The sequence below is a fragment of the Poecilia reticulata genome, chromosome 4, assembly GCF_904066995.2.
Source record: "Poecilia reticulata chromosome 4, P_reticulata-male-v2, whole genome shotgun sequence".
Classification (NCBI taxonomy): domain Eukaryota; kingdom Metazoa; phylum Chordata; class Actinopteri; order Cyprinodontiformes; family Poeciliidae; genus Poecilia; species Poecilia reticulata.
In genome coordinates, this window is record NC_088833.1 from 8,429,608 (window position 1) to 8,446,985 (window position 17,378).

General features: G+C 37.7%; 1 protein-coding gene across 8 annotated transcripts in view; it reads left to right on the forward strand.

Moving 5' to 3' along the window:
• pde4cb (phosphodiesterase 4C, cAMP-specific b) overlaps positions 1-17,378 on the forward strand; it is a 121,366-nt gene that overhangs the window by 61,305 nt on the left and 42,683 nt on the right. For 2 of the 8 annotated variants that reach the window (XM_008406596.3, XM_008406598.3), the window contains exon 1: positions 15,795-16,045. The exons of 5 other annotated variants lie outside the window; for them this stretch is intronic. In XM_008406596.3, coding sequence (XP_008404818.2) covers positions 15,795-16,045 — 251 coding nt within the window. Of the gene's footprint in view, positions 1-1,912; positions 2,933-15,794; positions 16,046-17,378 lie in introns of those variants that run through there. One more of the 8 variants, XM_081606148.1, reaches the window with a different exon arrangement.

Genomic DNA, 17,378 nt, shown 5'->3' on the forward strand with positions numbered 1-17,378 from the left:
TTACAGTAAAGATCAAATCTCCTACATTTAACCACAACCTCAAGTTAAACACATCAGTTCACAATGATTAAAGCACAAACAAGAAGATATTTAGAATTTTAAGTGTATGCTTCTTTTACATTTGACCTACCAACAGCGCCACACCCAGCGTGAATCTATCTTAACTAAATCTTATCTCAAATTTCACCAGAGCTATGTCTGTAATTGTGAGGAAATGATTCCACAAAGATTCACAGACTTTAGGTTTAAATGCAGGTTAGTTTTATAGCTTCCTCCTAAAGCTCAACATTTTATTCTTGGTTTCACGTTTAAGCCAGAACAATAGATGCTGATAAGTAGTTGGCAACCTCGAAGCTGCGGATTTCTAAAATAAATCTGTCACGTCTCTGTGGGAATCTCCGTCTTTCTGTACAGTCTGTGAAAAACTGAAGGACGTATGGAAGAAAGCAGAAAGAACAGAGAGAATAAGAGCATTGAAAACACGTTAGCAGACAATGAGAGAGAGAAGAAGCAGACAGATGGGAGACGGTCTTATTGAAAGATGGTAATAATACCTTTAGATTAAAAAACTGGAGTTTTTTGGGCAGTATTGATGTTTCTTGAGAGCAGCTCATATGAAAAAAATGGCGATAAATTATACAAGGTATTAAAGATGTGAGGATAGCAATAAAGACGCCTGAAGTGTGTAATTTATCATGTTTTCAGATTTAGTCTCAAGCTATTTGGTTTAGGAGAGTGTTTTTAGGAAATATTTTGTAAAATTACCAAATAATTATTAAATTAAAATGAATTATCTTTAGTTTTTTTATTCCCTTGTTCTCTAATATGCAAAAGTATTCACACCTCTTGGCACTGCAGAAACATAAAACCTTACTAAGTAATTTTGGTGCAAATATCTTAGCAAACTTGAAATAAGACAAATTAACAACAAACTTTTTAGCAAGATATATAAGCTTGTTGCAAGTAAATAATTCCTTAATATTGATGGAAAAGTACTAGTCCTAATGGCAGGTTATTTAACTTATAGCAACATTTTTCCCGTAAATGAATTTATCTGTCAATAGAAAGTACTTTTTCATCAATATTTACTTAAAACAAGCTTGTGTATCTTACTGAAAAGTTATCTTTAAGTAAATTTGTCTTATTTTAAGTGTAATACGATTAAAGTAAACCACATTACTTGGTAAGATTTTGTGTTTTGTGGTGAATGTATTTTAGTACCAACTGTAAATTAATTGTGATTTAGAAGGAAAATCAGTTTTAGCAAGAAACTAATTCTTCAAATTAGTCTGAGTACAAAACCACCAACTTTAACTTAAAGTCTGTGAATTTTTGTGGAATAATTTCTTCACAGTTCCATAGATCTTGTGAAATATGAGATAATATTTAGTTACAATAGGTTCAAGCTGGATATGGTGCTCTTTGTTGTTATCTTAGAAGGTCAAATTTAAAACAAGCACGCACTTAAAATTAAAAATATCTTGTTGTATGTGTATATATCATTGTGAACTGATTCCATGTAGTAGTTTGGTTGCACTGGAGTTCATTTAGTGCCACCAGAGTAAATGCTCGACATGCGTTATAGATTTTTCTTTGAAACAGTTTTTAAAAGCTTTTCCTCTTTACTTTCTGGTTATTAGAAATAACTCCATTGAAGTTTCTCGTAACGTGACAAAACGTGAAACAGCTGAAGGAATTTTGTCAGTAAATATTCTTTCACACAACCCTAATTAATAAAAAATAAATGCTAGTGTGTAATTTAAATAGCTGCATGATCATTTTGTTTTTATTTTGCTTTGCATGCCTCCCCTCTCTCCATCGCTGCTCGCCTGCCCAGCACCAACTCTAACAATATCCTGTTGGCTTCGGGGCAGCAGAGGGAGGGTATCAGGTCGAGCTGCATGCTGATCCCCACGTGTCGATGAAAGCAAGCGGCTCTGCCAGAAAGAACAACATCTGCCAGCCGTGCAGTTGGTGCAGTCAGATCTGTTTTTCACAAACAAAGTGCTTCCTCTGTGACGACCTGCGTCGCCAGTCGCACCCGGCTTAGAGAGAACCAGCACTTCACCGCTGAAGGGTTTGTTTTGGAAACCTGAAACTGAAGCGGAGGGGCAGCCTGGACCTTAAGCATGCTTGTGGATATTCTGCATAAATCAGACGTCTTGACAGGGTGGGCCGTCTTCCGCTCCTCAGCCACCTCAGGGCACTCTGCAAGTGCTCGCCCTGTCAGAGGAAGAGGTTAACCCTTAGTGACGCTGCCCTGCAGTGTCACTGATATCAGCTGCAGATCCACGCTTCCCCTTTCTGCAAACACAGAGTGAGAGAATGACAGAGTTAGAGTAATCAAGCTACTTTTAAACAATCCTTTAAACTCTCAGGGATTTTTTTTGTTTTGTTTCCTGGACTGTTTGGATCTGTAAAGACCTCTGGCATGCAGATAAACTTTGTCACGTGTGGGATTATTTTGGCTGTTTTTTAACCACAACTTCTGAAGAGGCAAGACTAACTCGACAAATCTCTCAGAGCAGCGAAGTCCGCAGCTGCATTTCGTCGTTTTCCCCCTGGAGAAACCTTGGTGTCCTTGTTGGGGCATGCCTGACGCTGCTTCAGGTGGACTCTGCAGCATTCCTCCATGCAGGTCTCCCTGCATTCTCAGGAGTTAAAAATGATTCATATGCATTTTCCGTCGAATTCTTTCAGTTTTGTTTTAACCTCTGACCTAGACGACTTCTTTTTTTTTTGGTTTTTCTAACAACGAGCCTTGTGGGATGAATCCAGAAACACCAGCCTGTGCCTTGGTGTCCATACCTTGGATTTAGCGCAGGACAGATGTGCAATCAGAACTTCTTCTGAAAATGAACAAAGAGGTTCGAGTGGGAAAGTTGGGGCTGCCAAGCAGCTTCAGAGCCGGTCGGAGACACTCATGCTTGGGGTACGTTGGCAAATTATCTTCTGCATCTTCCCAGCTTGCAGTCATAGGAAGGCCTGGAGGGATTTGTGAATTAACTGAATGAAACGTAGAGTTGCACAGAAACTAAATATGTTTAGATTTTCTAATTTAAAGATTCGCTCAACAGTGACAGGGCGCTGTCATAAATATGAAGATAGAGAAGCTTTTGTTCCGCTAGACAGGACAAACTTGTGGAGAGGATGTAGATAAAAACACAAAAGTAAAAGATTAACAAGGATTGATTAGAGATTAACTAATTTCCTGTTTGCAGCTCGTCTCTGTTGTTGTTTCTGACAAAATTCAAGGTTGTGTAAAGTTTTAAAAGTGCTAAAAAGTAGTCTGGAGTTGGAGAATAATACCAAATTAAAATCTGTAAATATTGTGATCTGTTAAAAGTAACTCTAACTTGTAAATATCTTAAACTTTGACTTTGTTTTTTATCCTGACATTTCTATTAGTTTATTCTGAAAGGTGTAATATTCAAAACCTTAATCCTAAAATATTACTTTATTTCAATGAACTATGACTTTCACAGTAACTGTGGAGGAAAGATAATTAGCATTTTATTCTGAAGAATTCACATTTATTCATTGTTTGGCATTTTATTGAATTTTTTATGTGATCGTAAAACAGAATTGAAGTGACACATGGTTTCTAACTTTTATAAAGACAAAAAGCTGAAAATGAATTTAAAGTGTCATCTTCTTTAGCAGTTACAGGTTTATTGAACCGGGTTTCTACCAAATTTGAACATTTTTTAAACTTAATCTTTTCCGACACTCCAAAAAGTATTTAATGGTCGAGTTTATTGTTTAAATAACTTAGCACAATTTAAATAAGACAAAACAAACTTACACGTAACTTTTAGATTATTTTGCTTAACACAAGTTATATGTTAAATCATTTGCCAGTGAAATTAATACTTTTTAAATCAATATTAAGGAATTATTTACTTAAAACAAGCTACTATATATTGCTGAAAAGTTACTTTCAAGTTATTTTTGTCTTATTTCAAGTGTACTAAGATAACTACATTAAAAATACTTGATAAAATAACTGTGACCATCCATTTTTAAGTCTTGCTACGTACTCCATACTGGCTTTAGGTCTGAACTTTGACTAGGCCATTTTAAATCGTGAATTAAATGGCGATGTGTGTCCTGGATGAAATACAATTGTCCGTTATATTTCCAGCTGGATGTTTAGAGTTGCTGAAATGTGAAACTCCGCCAACAAGTCCAAACCCATTTTCTCCCAGGATCGCCCTTCATTTAGCTCCGTCCATCCAACCAACAACTCTGACCAGAAATTGATCCCACAGCATCATGCTGCCAGTCACTGAGATCGTTTGTTCAGCGTATTTGTGTGTTTCTCCATAAATAACATGTTTGCTGTGTCACTTTAATGACTTTTTACAAATTTGTCAGTTGTAAAGGTCAGATTTTCTGGAGACATTGGGTCATTACAGCTCCTCCAGAGTCCCCATTTGCCCTTTGGCTCTTCCACTAAATAATGCGCTCTCTGTGTTCTTCATGATTCCTTTTATTCACTGATGTTCTTTGAAAACCTCTGAGAAAGGAGCTTAATACATGCATAAGTGCATGCCACACTCTTCAGATTTTATCTTGTAGATAAAATTATAAACCACTATTTTCACTTTCATTGTTTTCTCTGGCTCTGGGTCACATAAAATCCCAATGAGATGTACTGAAGTTTGTTCAGTTCAGACTTACTATAAGTCTGAACATTTGAACAAGCAGTTCTTTAAAGGCTGCAGTTTTTGCGCTGCATTAGCAGCATTGTTTTTTATTTTTGCTGCCATGTTGCCTAACTCTTTCTGAGAGGAAGCCAGCTTTCTTTGTGGCTACATTCTGTTTATAGACTTCCGGTTCTTTGGGTTTTTTTCTCCATATTTTTCTGCCACGTTCTTTCAGCTCTTAAAAGTAACTGCTGATAAATTTGCGTCGGTGATGCTTCGGTTTGTGAGGCGCTCATGGTTCTGATGTTTCTGAGTCGTGGACGGGCTCCCAGCCTGCTGCAGCTGACATCACAATAAAGCGCTGACTCTCTCTGCTCCGATGATAACCCCACACCGGCCGCCTTCTGCATGTCTTTGCTTGTCTGACGTTGCGATTGTAACTTGTTTTGTTTGATTTCTGCACATTTTGCCACTGCATGTGTTGTGGTGATTCTGTCTGTGCTGGTGTCAAACCTGAAGCTGGTTTGAGTTAACAGGGGAACCACCCAGTTCTTTACACCGCCGCTGGGTCATTTGGTGACTCAGACTTAAGCTGTACTATAACTTGCAGTGACCACAGGCACACACCACACCTCCATGTCAAAGAAAACTTTACGTACACTGTGCTGATATTGTGCAAACACTTTAAACCACCCTTTATTTCTTTTTCCTTTACTTCAATTGATTTATACACTCACCTGGGATCTTTGAAAGTGGCTGTTTTTTTTCCTTTTAAGTAATTTTCTCACACATTGTACATTGTGTGCTTAAAACTGAAGGAAGTAGAGATGTGGAGGATAAAAGAAGTGCCAACCTATGAATAATCTATCCACAGCAGAGAAACAGTGTCTTACAGCTTAAAAATAGAAATAAAACCTTTAAGACCTCAAGCAGGATCAGAGAGATGCATCATTCAGGTCCGTTTACAAGTTTTCAGCTAATACCGCTTAAGGAATCATTATCACACTGATGCAAGTATATACTCTCTCTGTCAAGCTTTGTTATTAGCATGTTAATATTAGAAACTATTTTTTTTCTGTCAGGGCTGCTGCTAAATGCCCAAAAAAATCCAGTGATGCACATTCAGGTTATTACCTCTTGTTTGAAAACACAACTCTGGTTCTTGGATATTTTTTATCCTTTTGATACTCAAATTATTCCATTTTAGGACAAACAAGAAATAAATGGAGGCAGAAGATGCAAGTTTATGCTTTACTTAACTGACTGGAACTAATTGGCTTCATATATGACGACATCTTTGCATAGTAATAATAATTAATGACATTAAAATGAATATTATTATCAAAAGGAAGCAGAATGGAAGCAGAAAACTGTGCAAAACGCAATGACTTGCATCAACTTAAAAGTAACGTTTCAGCAAGTTGTAGGAGCTTTTATTCCATAATATAAATTTTTTAAAAGTATGTTATTTCACTTATAACATGGGAAACATGTCTTGTGAAATAAGTGAAATAATCTGCCAATGAAATTAGCACTTTTTAAAATCGATATAAAGATTTGCTCGTATATCTTGCTGAAAAGTTACCTGTAAGTTAATTTTGTCTTGTTTCAAGAGTATTGAGATATTTGCACTGGAGACTAGACAGAAATACTTTGTAAGATTTTGTGTTTTTGCAGTGTATCACAAAGTTCAGTGGTTATTTATTACCTCTGACGTCTTTGTATTGCAGTTGAAGTCACAAAAACGTCACAGAAAACTTTATTATAGCTGTAGAAATTTGTGTTAATGCATTTATTTTTTGTTCTGTCATATAGGGAAGATAATATCAGAGATGCATGAATAAAATATAATTTGAATCACTGGATGTGATGAAGTTTACACTCCAAAACATTTGAGCTGCATTTAGTTGTGTCAACTATCTTCTACTCTTTAAGTCAAATAAATGTAGCAAGTTATTAAGTGTTATTAAGGAAAATTTTTATTTTTATGTCCTCTTCACACTAAATGTTTCTGTCTGAATTCACTGTGATGTTTAGTAAAATTTATTATCAGATCAGAAATTTTGTTCATGCAATTTGAAACAAGAATTTAAATTATTCTAAAGTAAAATAAGTAGTTATCTAAACTCGATATTGTGAGTGGAGATAGCAGAAATGCGGCTCTTTAACTGGTGAAGGCAGTTTTTTTTTTTTCTATATTGTGAAATAATTATTTGGTTTAAGTTTCAGCATTAAGTTAAAACTCACAATTCAAGATTAATGAACTTAAAAAGCAATGTTTAGACAACTTGTGTCTTGTTATTAAATCAATAATTTCTGAATTAAAACCAAAACATTTTTCTTGTCGATTTAAGTTGCATTTTCTAGGCAGCAGGTGGATTTCACGTTCGATTTAAACCACCTTCAGATGTTTTGCAGTGTAGAACCTGGGCAGTCCGGCTCTCCACCCAGTTCAGGACCCACACCAGGCCCAGTGCTCCCAGTACCAGTCCGTACCGGGACGGTGTGGGGGTGGGGTGAGCGGCAGGCAGTTGGGCAGCGTCAACACAACAGACCCCCAAAATAAAACGGGCTGAGCCTGGAATAGTTCCCCATCCCCGCCAGCCTGGCTGAACGCGACACGTGAATGCGACACATGCTCCCCGCCCATTGTGTGTGTACAAACACACAGGCTAAGCAGCGCGCTCCCAGCAACCTGCCTTCGTCACCCGTCCCAAAATCCATATCGATTGTTCCACCAGAGAGAGAGTCGCTGTAGGTGCTTTTTGATTCCTCTGTGTTTTATGCAACTTAAAAAAGAAACAATTCGTAGAGTTAACCTACTAGATGCTACTGAGGGAAAGACAAATCTGAGAAGTTTTATTTTTGCCTCAAAATCAGCAGAATAACAGCTTTCATGAACCAGTTTCTGTTGCCGGCTGCTGTCATAATGGATAATGTGACTTTCTGTGGAAACACATTGTCTTTCTAGGCAAAGTGCGACCTCTAGTGGTCATTCACTGAGAAACATACATTAGTTCAAAACAAAAATCATGTGATTGCATTTATTTACTGAATAAATCAGGATTGATGTTGCTGCTAATTAATTTTGACAGAAAATCTATTGTATAATTAAATGAGGAGAGCAGAAACTTTTTAATTTTCTGAAATAACATTTTCTAATCGTCTCTTAGTTGTTTGTTTTGTGGGAGTTCATGAATTGAGTCCTGCAGGAGAAAGTCAGTGTGGAGCTAATTTAATGTGCCAGCTATTCCGTGGTGAAAAGTAGTTTTAATTTCTTTTGTTTTGTTTAATTGCACTTTCAACTCGAGGTTGAACAACAGTTAATCTGTACGCCTGATCAAAATCATCCAATTGAAAGCATACATTTGATTCTACTCCACATAAAAAACCCCATTAAACCTGGTTTCTCTCTGACAATGAATCTGAATAAACCAAAATACTTTCTAATAATTAAAGAAAATAATTTATTATTATTACTTCTTTAAATTTAAACGTTTAGACAGTAAGATTACTTTGATATCGCACATTTTTTAAGCTTCTAAGAGATTAATTCTGAATATCTGAGTGTGTTTTTGATTAAAATCGTAAGCAGTATTTTAGTCTGGTTTAAAAGTAATTTCTTTTTGCCTGAAGCTGTTCAGCTGTCAGTTATATCCAAGTATAAACATGGCAATGTTTATCTGAACATTCAGGCAGGAGATTTTTCTGGACGTTTGGTGTGAAATGTGTCTATTCTACCTAGGAAAGAAAACAAAACAAAAGAAACCAAAAGATGTTTTGGAAATGCTTCTGGTAGCAGAACGCTGCGAGAAGCAGAGAAATGAGACTTTTATGAACATCGACAGGTGAAGGAGACTTTCTGGTCTTGCAGGAAACCTTTGCTTCTGCTTCACCGAGAACAAATGACTTTTTATTATTTTGTACAACCGTCTGGTAATGCTGTATTTTCCACATTTTCTTAAAAAACAATACTTGACTTGTAAAAGTCAAGTAAAAGTTGACTTTTACTTGACTTTTACGTGCTAAGACATTCCAGCAATGTCTTAGCACAACATTGCTGGAAGCATAAAAACCAGTTAATAATTTCTTGATGCTTCTATAGAATAATGAAATAAGGATTTTCTGATATTGATATCTGAGGTTTGGTGTCGGCCGATACCAATCCGATACAGAAGAACAGTGCTGAATTATTAAAATGTTTCTTTTGTTTTTCACACAGATATAAATATAATGAATTACACATTCATTTGATAACTAAACAGCACACTTGAATGCACTAAAAGCTTCACATCTTGGTGAAATGTGTAAAAACAATTTAAATTTGTTCAGTCGGTGCAATTAGGAGTAAATGTGAAATAAATAATGAAGAAACTGAAACTAACAGAAAAGAAAATATGTCAGACATGTAATAATAAACCTTCTTTGAAAATGATTCAGAAAGCTCAGTTAGGATTTCTAAATAGAATGTAAATGAAATCATAAAGCATAGAATTAGACTGAATAGATCTGGCAATGTAGATTGGACGCATTGTCACCGATAATCGATCTGAAATGTTATTCAATATCGTGACGGATGCAGATATTATTATTAAATCGATGTATCTTTTCAAACTGCTTTCATATATATTTCTCTGTGGAACATAACGTGACACACTTCTTCTCTCCTGCTGTGATTATTTATTACATTTCTCTCCAGTTCTCCACCTACAAACTTCCTCCCAATCATGAAACCACCGACCAATTTCTGACTCTGTTCTTCAAAGCATATCAGTGTAAACTTGGCACTGACCCCTCTCCCTCCCTCCACACACACACACACACACACGCACACCCCCCCCCCCCCCCCCCCCCACACACACACACACACACACACACACACAGTGTCAGTCGCACTCACAGGGACAGATGCATGCACATTCATGACACTCCTCCCTCACAGCTTGTTCTCATTAGCAGAAGTAATGCTGTCATAGGAGCCAGAAGCCAGCTGGGCTGGAGAAGTCATTTGGCTGCTGGGATTTGGTTACACTGTGGCCCAACAAACACTTCATTCCCAGTAAATCCCTGACCCCAGCATCTGCTTCTGAGCCCGATACGTTTCCCAACCATGTTGCACAAGAAGCCTGGTGGAGTAAAATGGGTTTTATTTTAATGTAACTTTAGATTTATAATTGTGATGCTGGGGTTGTCAGCCGTGATGTTGCTTGTTTGTGTTAAAAATAGGCAGAGTGCCCCAGGTTTCTACATCGCTGTGCTTTGTTCATTTAAGCCCAAAACTATTCACACCCTTGTTGCAGATTGAACTTTATCCATTGTCTATGCCTGGAAACAGATTTAAAGCATTGTTTTTTTTTTAATTAGCAACATAGAGCCAAAGAAAAAAAAACTAAAAAAACTAAGAGTCCACTTCACTGAAGCCCATTGAAAACCTCCTGGTTATTTCACCAAATATTGATTTCTGAACTCTTCTGGATTTGACAGAATGGACATCAGAAATAATTACATGCCCTCTCATTCCTTAGTTACATTGAAAACTTATTGACCATAGAAATTATTAAGCTGCACTTCTATTCGGCTGAAGGAGGCATTAAGCTGTAGTTACAGCAGGTCGCCACCAGTGGGCGTGTAGACCACAGTGAGCACTCATGCGCAGTAACGGCTGATCAGCGCAGGCGCTAACTGTTGCTCTGTCTGTGTTGCTAACAGACAGAGTGGGATCATGTAAATAGTTAACGCTGCTATTTACATGATCCCACTCGCAGCTACGGTAGAATAGTCGGATATTTGAGCAAAAGATACGAATGATTAATTGTTTGATCGAGATTGGAAATATTTAGCAAGCCAACGGAAATTGAGCGCATTGTCAACAATAAAAAACGTCCCTGTGAAATCATGATTATTTATTAAGTGTGCAACATTGAGTTAAAATATTAATATTGTTGTTTCTAAATGAATATGAACTTGTTTTCTTTGCATTATTTGATGTCTGAAAGCGCTGCATGTTTTTCGTTACTTTGACCATTTCTCATTTTCTGCAAATAAATACAGATGTTTTGCTTGTAATTTCAGATACATGTTGTTATTAGTTCATAGGATAAAAGAACAATGTTCATTTTACTCAAGCATATACCTATAAAAAGTAAAATAAGAGAAACTGATCATTTTAAGTAGTCTTGATTTTTTCCAGAGCTATATTTCCTCTGACTAGATGTGATATTAGTGTTTTTTAGTGACCTGAATTTCCTAGAGAATCTGAGGATGGAGCTAAAGATTAGGGTTATGGCATTAGAGACTTTCCACTGTACAAGACTTGGAGCTCGTCTCCAGCAATAAATCGTCACGAGTGACGAGTGGAAACATGCAATAACCTAGATGGAAGCTATTTGATTTGATTTATTTATTTCAAACAATATGATCATATTTTCACTTATAACTAGGACTTTTTTATACCAATATTAAGGAATTATTGACTTAAAATGAGCTCATATTTCTTGATAAAAGTTACTTGCAGGCTAATTTTGTCTTATTTTGAGATATTCACACCAGAAACTAAACCAGAAATACCTGGCTAGGTTTTGCATGGTATGAGGGACAATATGTTGCATTTTTTTTAGTCTAATCATTTAAACAGACAGACAAGTTGATTTCTAAAGAACTGTAGGCATAAGATTGAAATACATTGTGTGATGAACTTTATGTTTGATTAATCTTTCGGATTCAGTGTCAGGTTTTTGCTGTTTTTTCTCTAAAAAAATGACTTTTCAGTTACGTTCTGCTACCGTTGATAGTCTAAAGTCTGATGTGTATCCACATGTCTTTTATTTGCACACTGAGTGAAAAATAAGCCAAAGAAAACTTTAGAAGTACCTCATTAAGCCTAATAGTGACAACCACTTAAAACATTACAACAAGGCTTTCATTTTATTTGGACGCTGATGCCTGACAGTTTGTCAAGAAGCAAATGTCCACAGGGTCTTAATGATTTAAAACAAACCTGTGCTGTTTAGCTCTATGTTCTGTTTACCTTTAATAAAAGGTGTGAGGTTTTAGTGCTTTTCCTGCCAGGAGGCTGATAAACAGGACGGGATGTTCTGCAGTATTGTGTTACTCATGCTTCTGAGGAAACATTATAACAGGGAGCCTTTCATCAAGCCATGCAAATTCAACAGGGCCAACTCTTTAGATGAGAAAACAAATCTGGATCACAACTCTGCTTCAATCTGCAGCAGCTGGAGGGGAATTTGATGTTTTTGACGTGTTTTTGCTCATGGGTGCTTGATTGATCTCTTGCTTTCCCATGTCAGTTTTGTTTTTATTATTTTAAAACATAATTAAAATTCATTTTCAGTTTCCATGGAGGATTTTAGCTCATGGTTCCACTTAATATAAGTAAATAAGTGATTATACTCATGATTTGCTTCAGCAACACTGGAAAAAATTGTTTTAGTTTCTAGTGCAAATATATTAGTACCATTGAAATAAGACAAAACTAACTTAAAAGTGACTTTTAAGCAAGATACGAGAGTTTTTAAATGTCAATAATTCCTTAGAATAAATTTAGAAAGTATTAATTCCACTGGCAGATTATTTCACTTATAAAAATAAAATTTTCCCATGTTATAGGTGAAATAATCTGCCAGTGGAACCAGGACTTTTTATCAGTATTCAAGAATTATGGATTTAAAACAAGCTCCTATATCTTGGTGATAAGTAAGTTAATTTTGCACCAGAAAAAGACAAAAATACATGGTAGGATTGTGTGTTTTTGCAGTGAACCTGTTTATGGTTACTAATAGCACAACACATTGCTTCTAATTTTTCAGAAATGAGGAAATTGTATCATTATGCTGTATAGACATGCACATGTGGTGAACTAGAGGTCAGTGGTCTGGTCTGGTAATAATTTAATATGCTGGAATGACAGAAAATAATTATTTTTTCTCTTCTGAAACATGCTGGCAGAAGGACTTTTTCTCATACTTTTGAACAACGGAGCCGTTAGTGTAGCAGCAGGCCAAGTGATGTAACCCCACAGGCATCTGTGACTTTTAATTTAATTGGGACAGAAATAATATAAGTCATGAAGTTAGTTAGATATAATCAGAATGTTATGCAATATTGTTGTTGAAATTTAAGAAGGAAATGGTAGCTTTGGTAGTATTGTTTGTAGTATTTGTAAAAAATGTGGAGGTAAATGTTGAAAATTCTCCATTTACAGTACATCCCCGCCTGTTTATGATTCAGTGTTTACAGATTTCACTGTTTAATGTCGCTGCAATTTATTCTCAGAAAATTTCCTGTTTGCTTACACTTGTTTGCGGAAGATATCTGAAACATTCAAAGGAAATGCTGCGTGGGAAGCTGAAACAACGAGGTGCAATCGTAGTCGAAACTCTGGCATTTGAGTTTGCATTTATTCTAATAGTGGTTTGGTCTGTTTGGTACTATTTACAGATTTACTGGCATTACATTTGTTTCTCAAATATTCAGATAAACAGAGGAGTTCATGGTTGACTCTGAGGTGCCCAGGTCTACAAAACAGTCACGATTTGCGGATTGGTGAGGATAAATGCGGAGGATCCCGGCTGAGAAGGAAAAAGATCAGTTTAATGAAAATGTCAGCGTACAAAAATCCAGGCAGCACAGGGGGGCAGCGGCAGAGGCCCTAACTCTGGTAGCAACTGGTAAACTCCTACCTGAACAGACAGTAGTGACAACAAACTAATGACTACAACTATTGACAAGAACCTGACAAGGAAACAACGAGGATCCGGCAAGGAGCAGGGAACACAGGTGGGATTAAATGCACAAGGAAGGTCATCAGGGGAAATGAGGGACAATCGAGGGGCAGACGGGGCGACACGGGACAACACGGAGATCCAACTGAACACAGAAACCTACCGTAAATCAATACCCATGAAAACCAAACCCTCTCAAAAACAAGCCCATCTCATCAACCCTCCACCACCACTGACATGAGGTTTTTCTGTTGACATGCTGTGCTTCGTTTCCTCAATGATCAATTCTTGGAAACATTGACTACTATCCTGCATGTTTTCCATGGACCTCAGATGGTCTTTAAAACCCCACTTTGGTGCAAACTCAACAAAAAATGTGCAGTTTTTCCTAAATATCCATGCTGGTGTGGAGAGGTCTTCAAAGTGAAATCCCTGCCTCTGCCCCCCTGTCAGCGCCACATCAGCCCATCTGGTTAGCCTCTACAATTATTTATTTAAATGGTCTGTCATTGCCGTCCACCTCCACTCCCGCTTGTGACTGCCAACACGTCCATCTCTTGCTGTCTCAGAAGACAAATATTTGCCTGCAGTGTTGACAGTGGGGGAGCTTGCCACTTTGTGACATCAGTGGGTTCCAGTAAGTCCAATCGGTCCCTGTGGTGAAAGGGATCCCACTGCTTCCGTTACTGAGCACTGAAACTTGTGCCGTCTCGCCTTCCAGGTGAACTTTTGCTGTCTTTGAAGTTAACTAAAGAGGGGTTGTGTTAAAATTTTAAGTGTAAACCTGTGGTTTTCTTTACTAGCCTTAGTAAATGTTACAAAATGAAGTATCTTCTTCATGGGATAGTTTAATTAATGTAGCAAAAATAAATAGGTATAAAACCTTAAATTGGCTGTGTAATGTGATGTAGTTACTTCTCTCCCAAAGTCCGTCTCTGATTGGTTAATTTAGTTGGTTCACATGGCAGGATTTTAAAGTTGTCAGTTGAATTTTAAAGATGTTATGCAAAATTTTGATTTTGCATGTTTTTGTACCTCCAGTTGGATTTCTATTGCGTTTACAAGCAGAACAACTCACCCAGTTGTTTTTTATCAATAGGTTAAAGTTTTCGGGTGTCTCTAAAATGACCTGTAATGTCACAAATCAGCAGGCATTGCCCATTACCTAGCAACCTCAGAAAACCCCAGTCTGTTACCTAGCAACCTAAGCTCAACTTGGGTTGCTAGGTAACCCATACAGCTGGTTTTACTGCTGTATGTGCTGTACAACGGCTGCTGGAAAAGGCACATGTTCAGATGTTGACTTACCATTCAGAAACCACTTGCTGCGTTCTTGTTGGTTGTGCAGGAGGCGCCACTTCTGCTTTTCAAAGATGGAAGATTGTATAATTGTGCATCTCTTTGCAGCCGTTTTCACGTATGAGTTTAAACGTTGAGTTGGGAGGCGTGGCCAGCAGAAACAGATTTGGATTTAAAGTGACAAGATGTCTTAAAACAGCTCATTCTAAAAAATGCTCAAATAGACAGAACTGAGCAGACTGAAATATCGTTGTTTAAGAAGAAAACGTAATGAACATATTTTGTATCACCCGTAGACTGATCTTAACCCGTTAAAGGAAGCATATTAGGTCACCTTTAGCATTATTGTTAGAACCATGCCGATAGTCGGAGCGTCGTTAAGATTGTTGGAAGGGAGAATCGGATCAAAAAATTGACATAATTACCTTACCATGTGAAAAAAAAAATTGGAGGAAAACAGAAGCAACCATCTTGCCCATCTGAGCTGGAACCCTAGTCAGTATTCCAGACTTGAGTTGTGATAAATGTTTTTTGTGGCAGAAGACTTCAAAAGTACAAAAGACGAAGAAGCAAACATCTTTCTGATACTGCAGCTTTCTAATCCGACTCTTCCTCTTCCAGTAACAACTTCCACACCGAAGAGGGATCAAAAACAGATTTGGTTTTCCGATTTCTGAGAGGTGTGTATCTTTGTTGAGCCCCAGACAAAACCGCCTGCGTGCAGCAGAGTTCAAACACCACAGAGTATTCACCGTGGTGCAGTAAATCCAGCTGAAGGCTGCTCTTGTCTCTCGCCACACATACTGTACATGCATGTGTTTGTTTTTTTTAAGCCTGGAAGGCGGAGGCACCCAGAAAGAGCCACAGCGAGTGAGCCGTGAAGGGAGGGATTACAAGGAGAGTTCAGCTCTCAACTTGTCCATGTGAATTGGGAGCCGGTCGCCTCTGTTTCACCACATGAAGCAGCAGCATGCCGTGGAGGAAATAACTCTTTGAATCCCACCTTGCTTTCATTCCCTGTCGCTCCCGTCCCTCGGACTGGAGTCATGCCCCCGAACCGCGCCATGGAGGGCTTCCCTCCGTCCGCCCGCGTCTCACTGGAGACATGTTGCAGAGGGGAGCAGAGAGACGTCAGGAGCCGAGGAGCAGAGGAACGCTCGCTGGAGGAGGAGGACAATTAGTGGAAACCGAAGCAGAGGGGGAACTCACAGGAATCGCAGAGATGAGTTTACCGACTAACTGTATGTACCTGGCGCCCTCGGTCCAGGATCGCTGCTTCAAAGTGCGGAGCGGGAACATCTGCGGGTCACCGTGCGCCGTCAACCGGCCCATAGATATCGTCCAGAAGCGTAGGCGGTAAGACCGATGTGACATCAGTCCAGCTGTAGTTGTTACACAACTTCAAAGTGTTGCTACACAATGGAAAGCTGGTTTTATGCAAAGTTGCAGAAATTATGTTCATTTATATGAGGAGAAAGATGTGAGTCTTTGGCGTAAGACTTATTTTATTTTAGGTCATCCACCCAGGGAAGATTTCTACATGCAGTCATATTCAATGAATTAGAATATTGTTGTTATATAAGTTATAAGTTGTTTTATTTCAGTAAATTCTCTAAGTGAAGAAACATTTTATAGATTAATTACACACAGTCTAATGTTTTTAAAGCTTCATGTCAGTTTATTATGATGCTTTTCTGATCAGAATATTTTAAAATATACTTTTAATTTGACAAATCTTCTAATTTATTGAAAGGAAATGTGAACTGTGAAGTTGTGGTGTTCAAATATAGTTTATTTATTCTGCAACATACTTGGATTTTTTTTCAAGCTTTTTTAAGCACGTTCTCAAATAGTAAAAACATGAATCCTAATCCAAATGAAACACAACCAGAATCAAACTCTCACATCGACTCTCGCTTCAGGAACGGCTGCTATTATCTTTTCGACACATATCTCTGAATTATTTCTGTTCAACACCGACGTTACTTTTGCACCAGCTGTAGATATTCTGAATGTTTTACCCTCACAAGTCTTTGAATCTGTCGGGTTTGAACTGAGGTCAGACTGCTTTAATTTGATTTCCTAAAAATCCGGATGGAGCATCGACTCTCGGCTCCTGTTACCTTTTCATGCACTTAATCACAGCCTCGCAGAAACTTCCAGGGTTTTGACCCACATAGCCCATCACAAGTTTAAATGCTTTTCTCACTGACGTGAATATCATTACTTTGGGGCTTTTAATCTTTTTTTTTAATCAGTTGCTTATTTTTATTGACTTAAAAATAAGCTCCAATATTTTATTGGAAAGTTGCTTGCAAGTTGTTGTATTTCAAATATACTAAGATAAGCAAGGAAAAAATCTTCCCTAGTTTGTTCATCATGGTAGTGGCAGCATTATGCTGTTCGGCTGCATATAAAGTAATGAAAAAGGAGGTTTTCGGGTCAGAGATCTCAAACATGACACATTCAGAGTGGATAAATCAGGCCGATGTTAAGCTTCTGCATCTCCAACATGATGATAATTTGTGGACTAGAGTTAAAAAACGGCTGATCCAGGAAACCAATGGAGTCAAATGAACTGTAGGGAGTCAGAATCAAGATTTTCTGCACAAGCAAGGAATTTGACTTCAGCTTTAAGCACTTTCAGTAGAAATGTTCATGTCCAATGATTTTTATTATAGATAGGCCA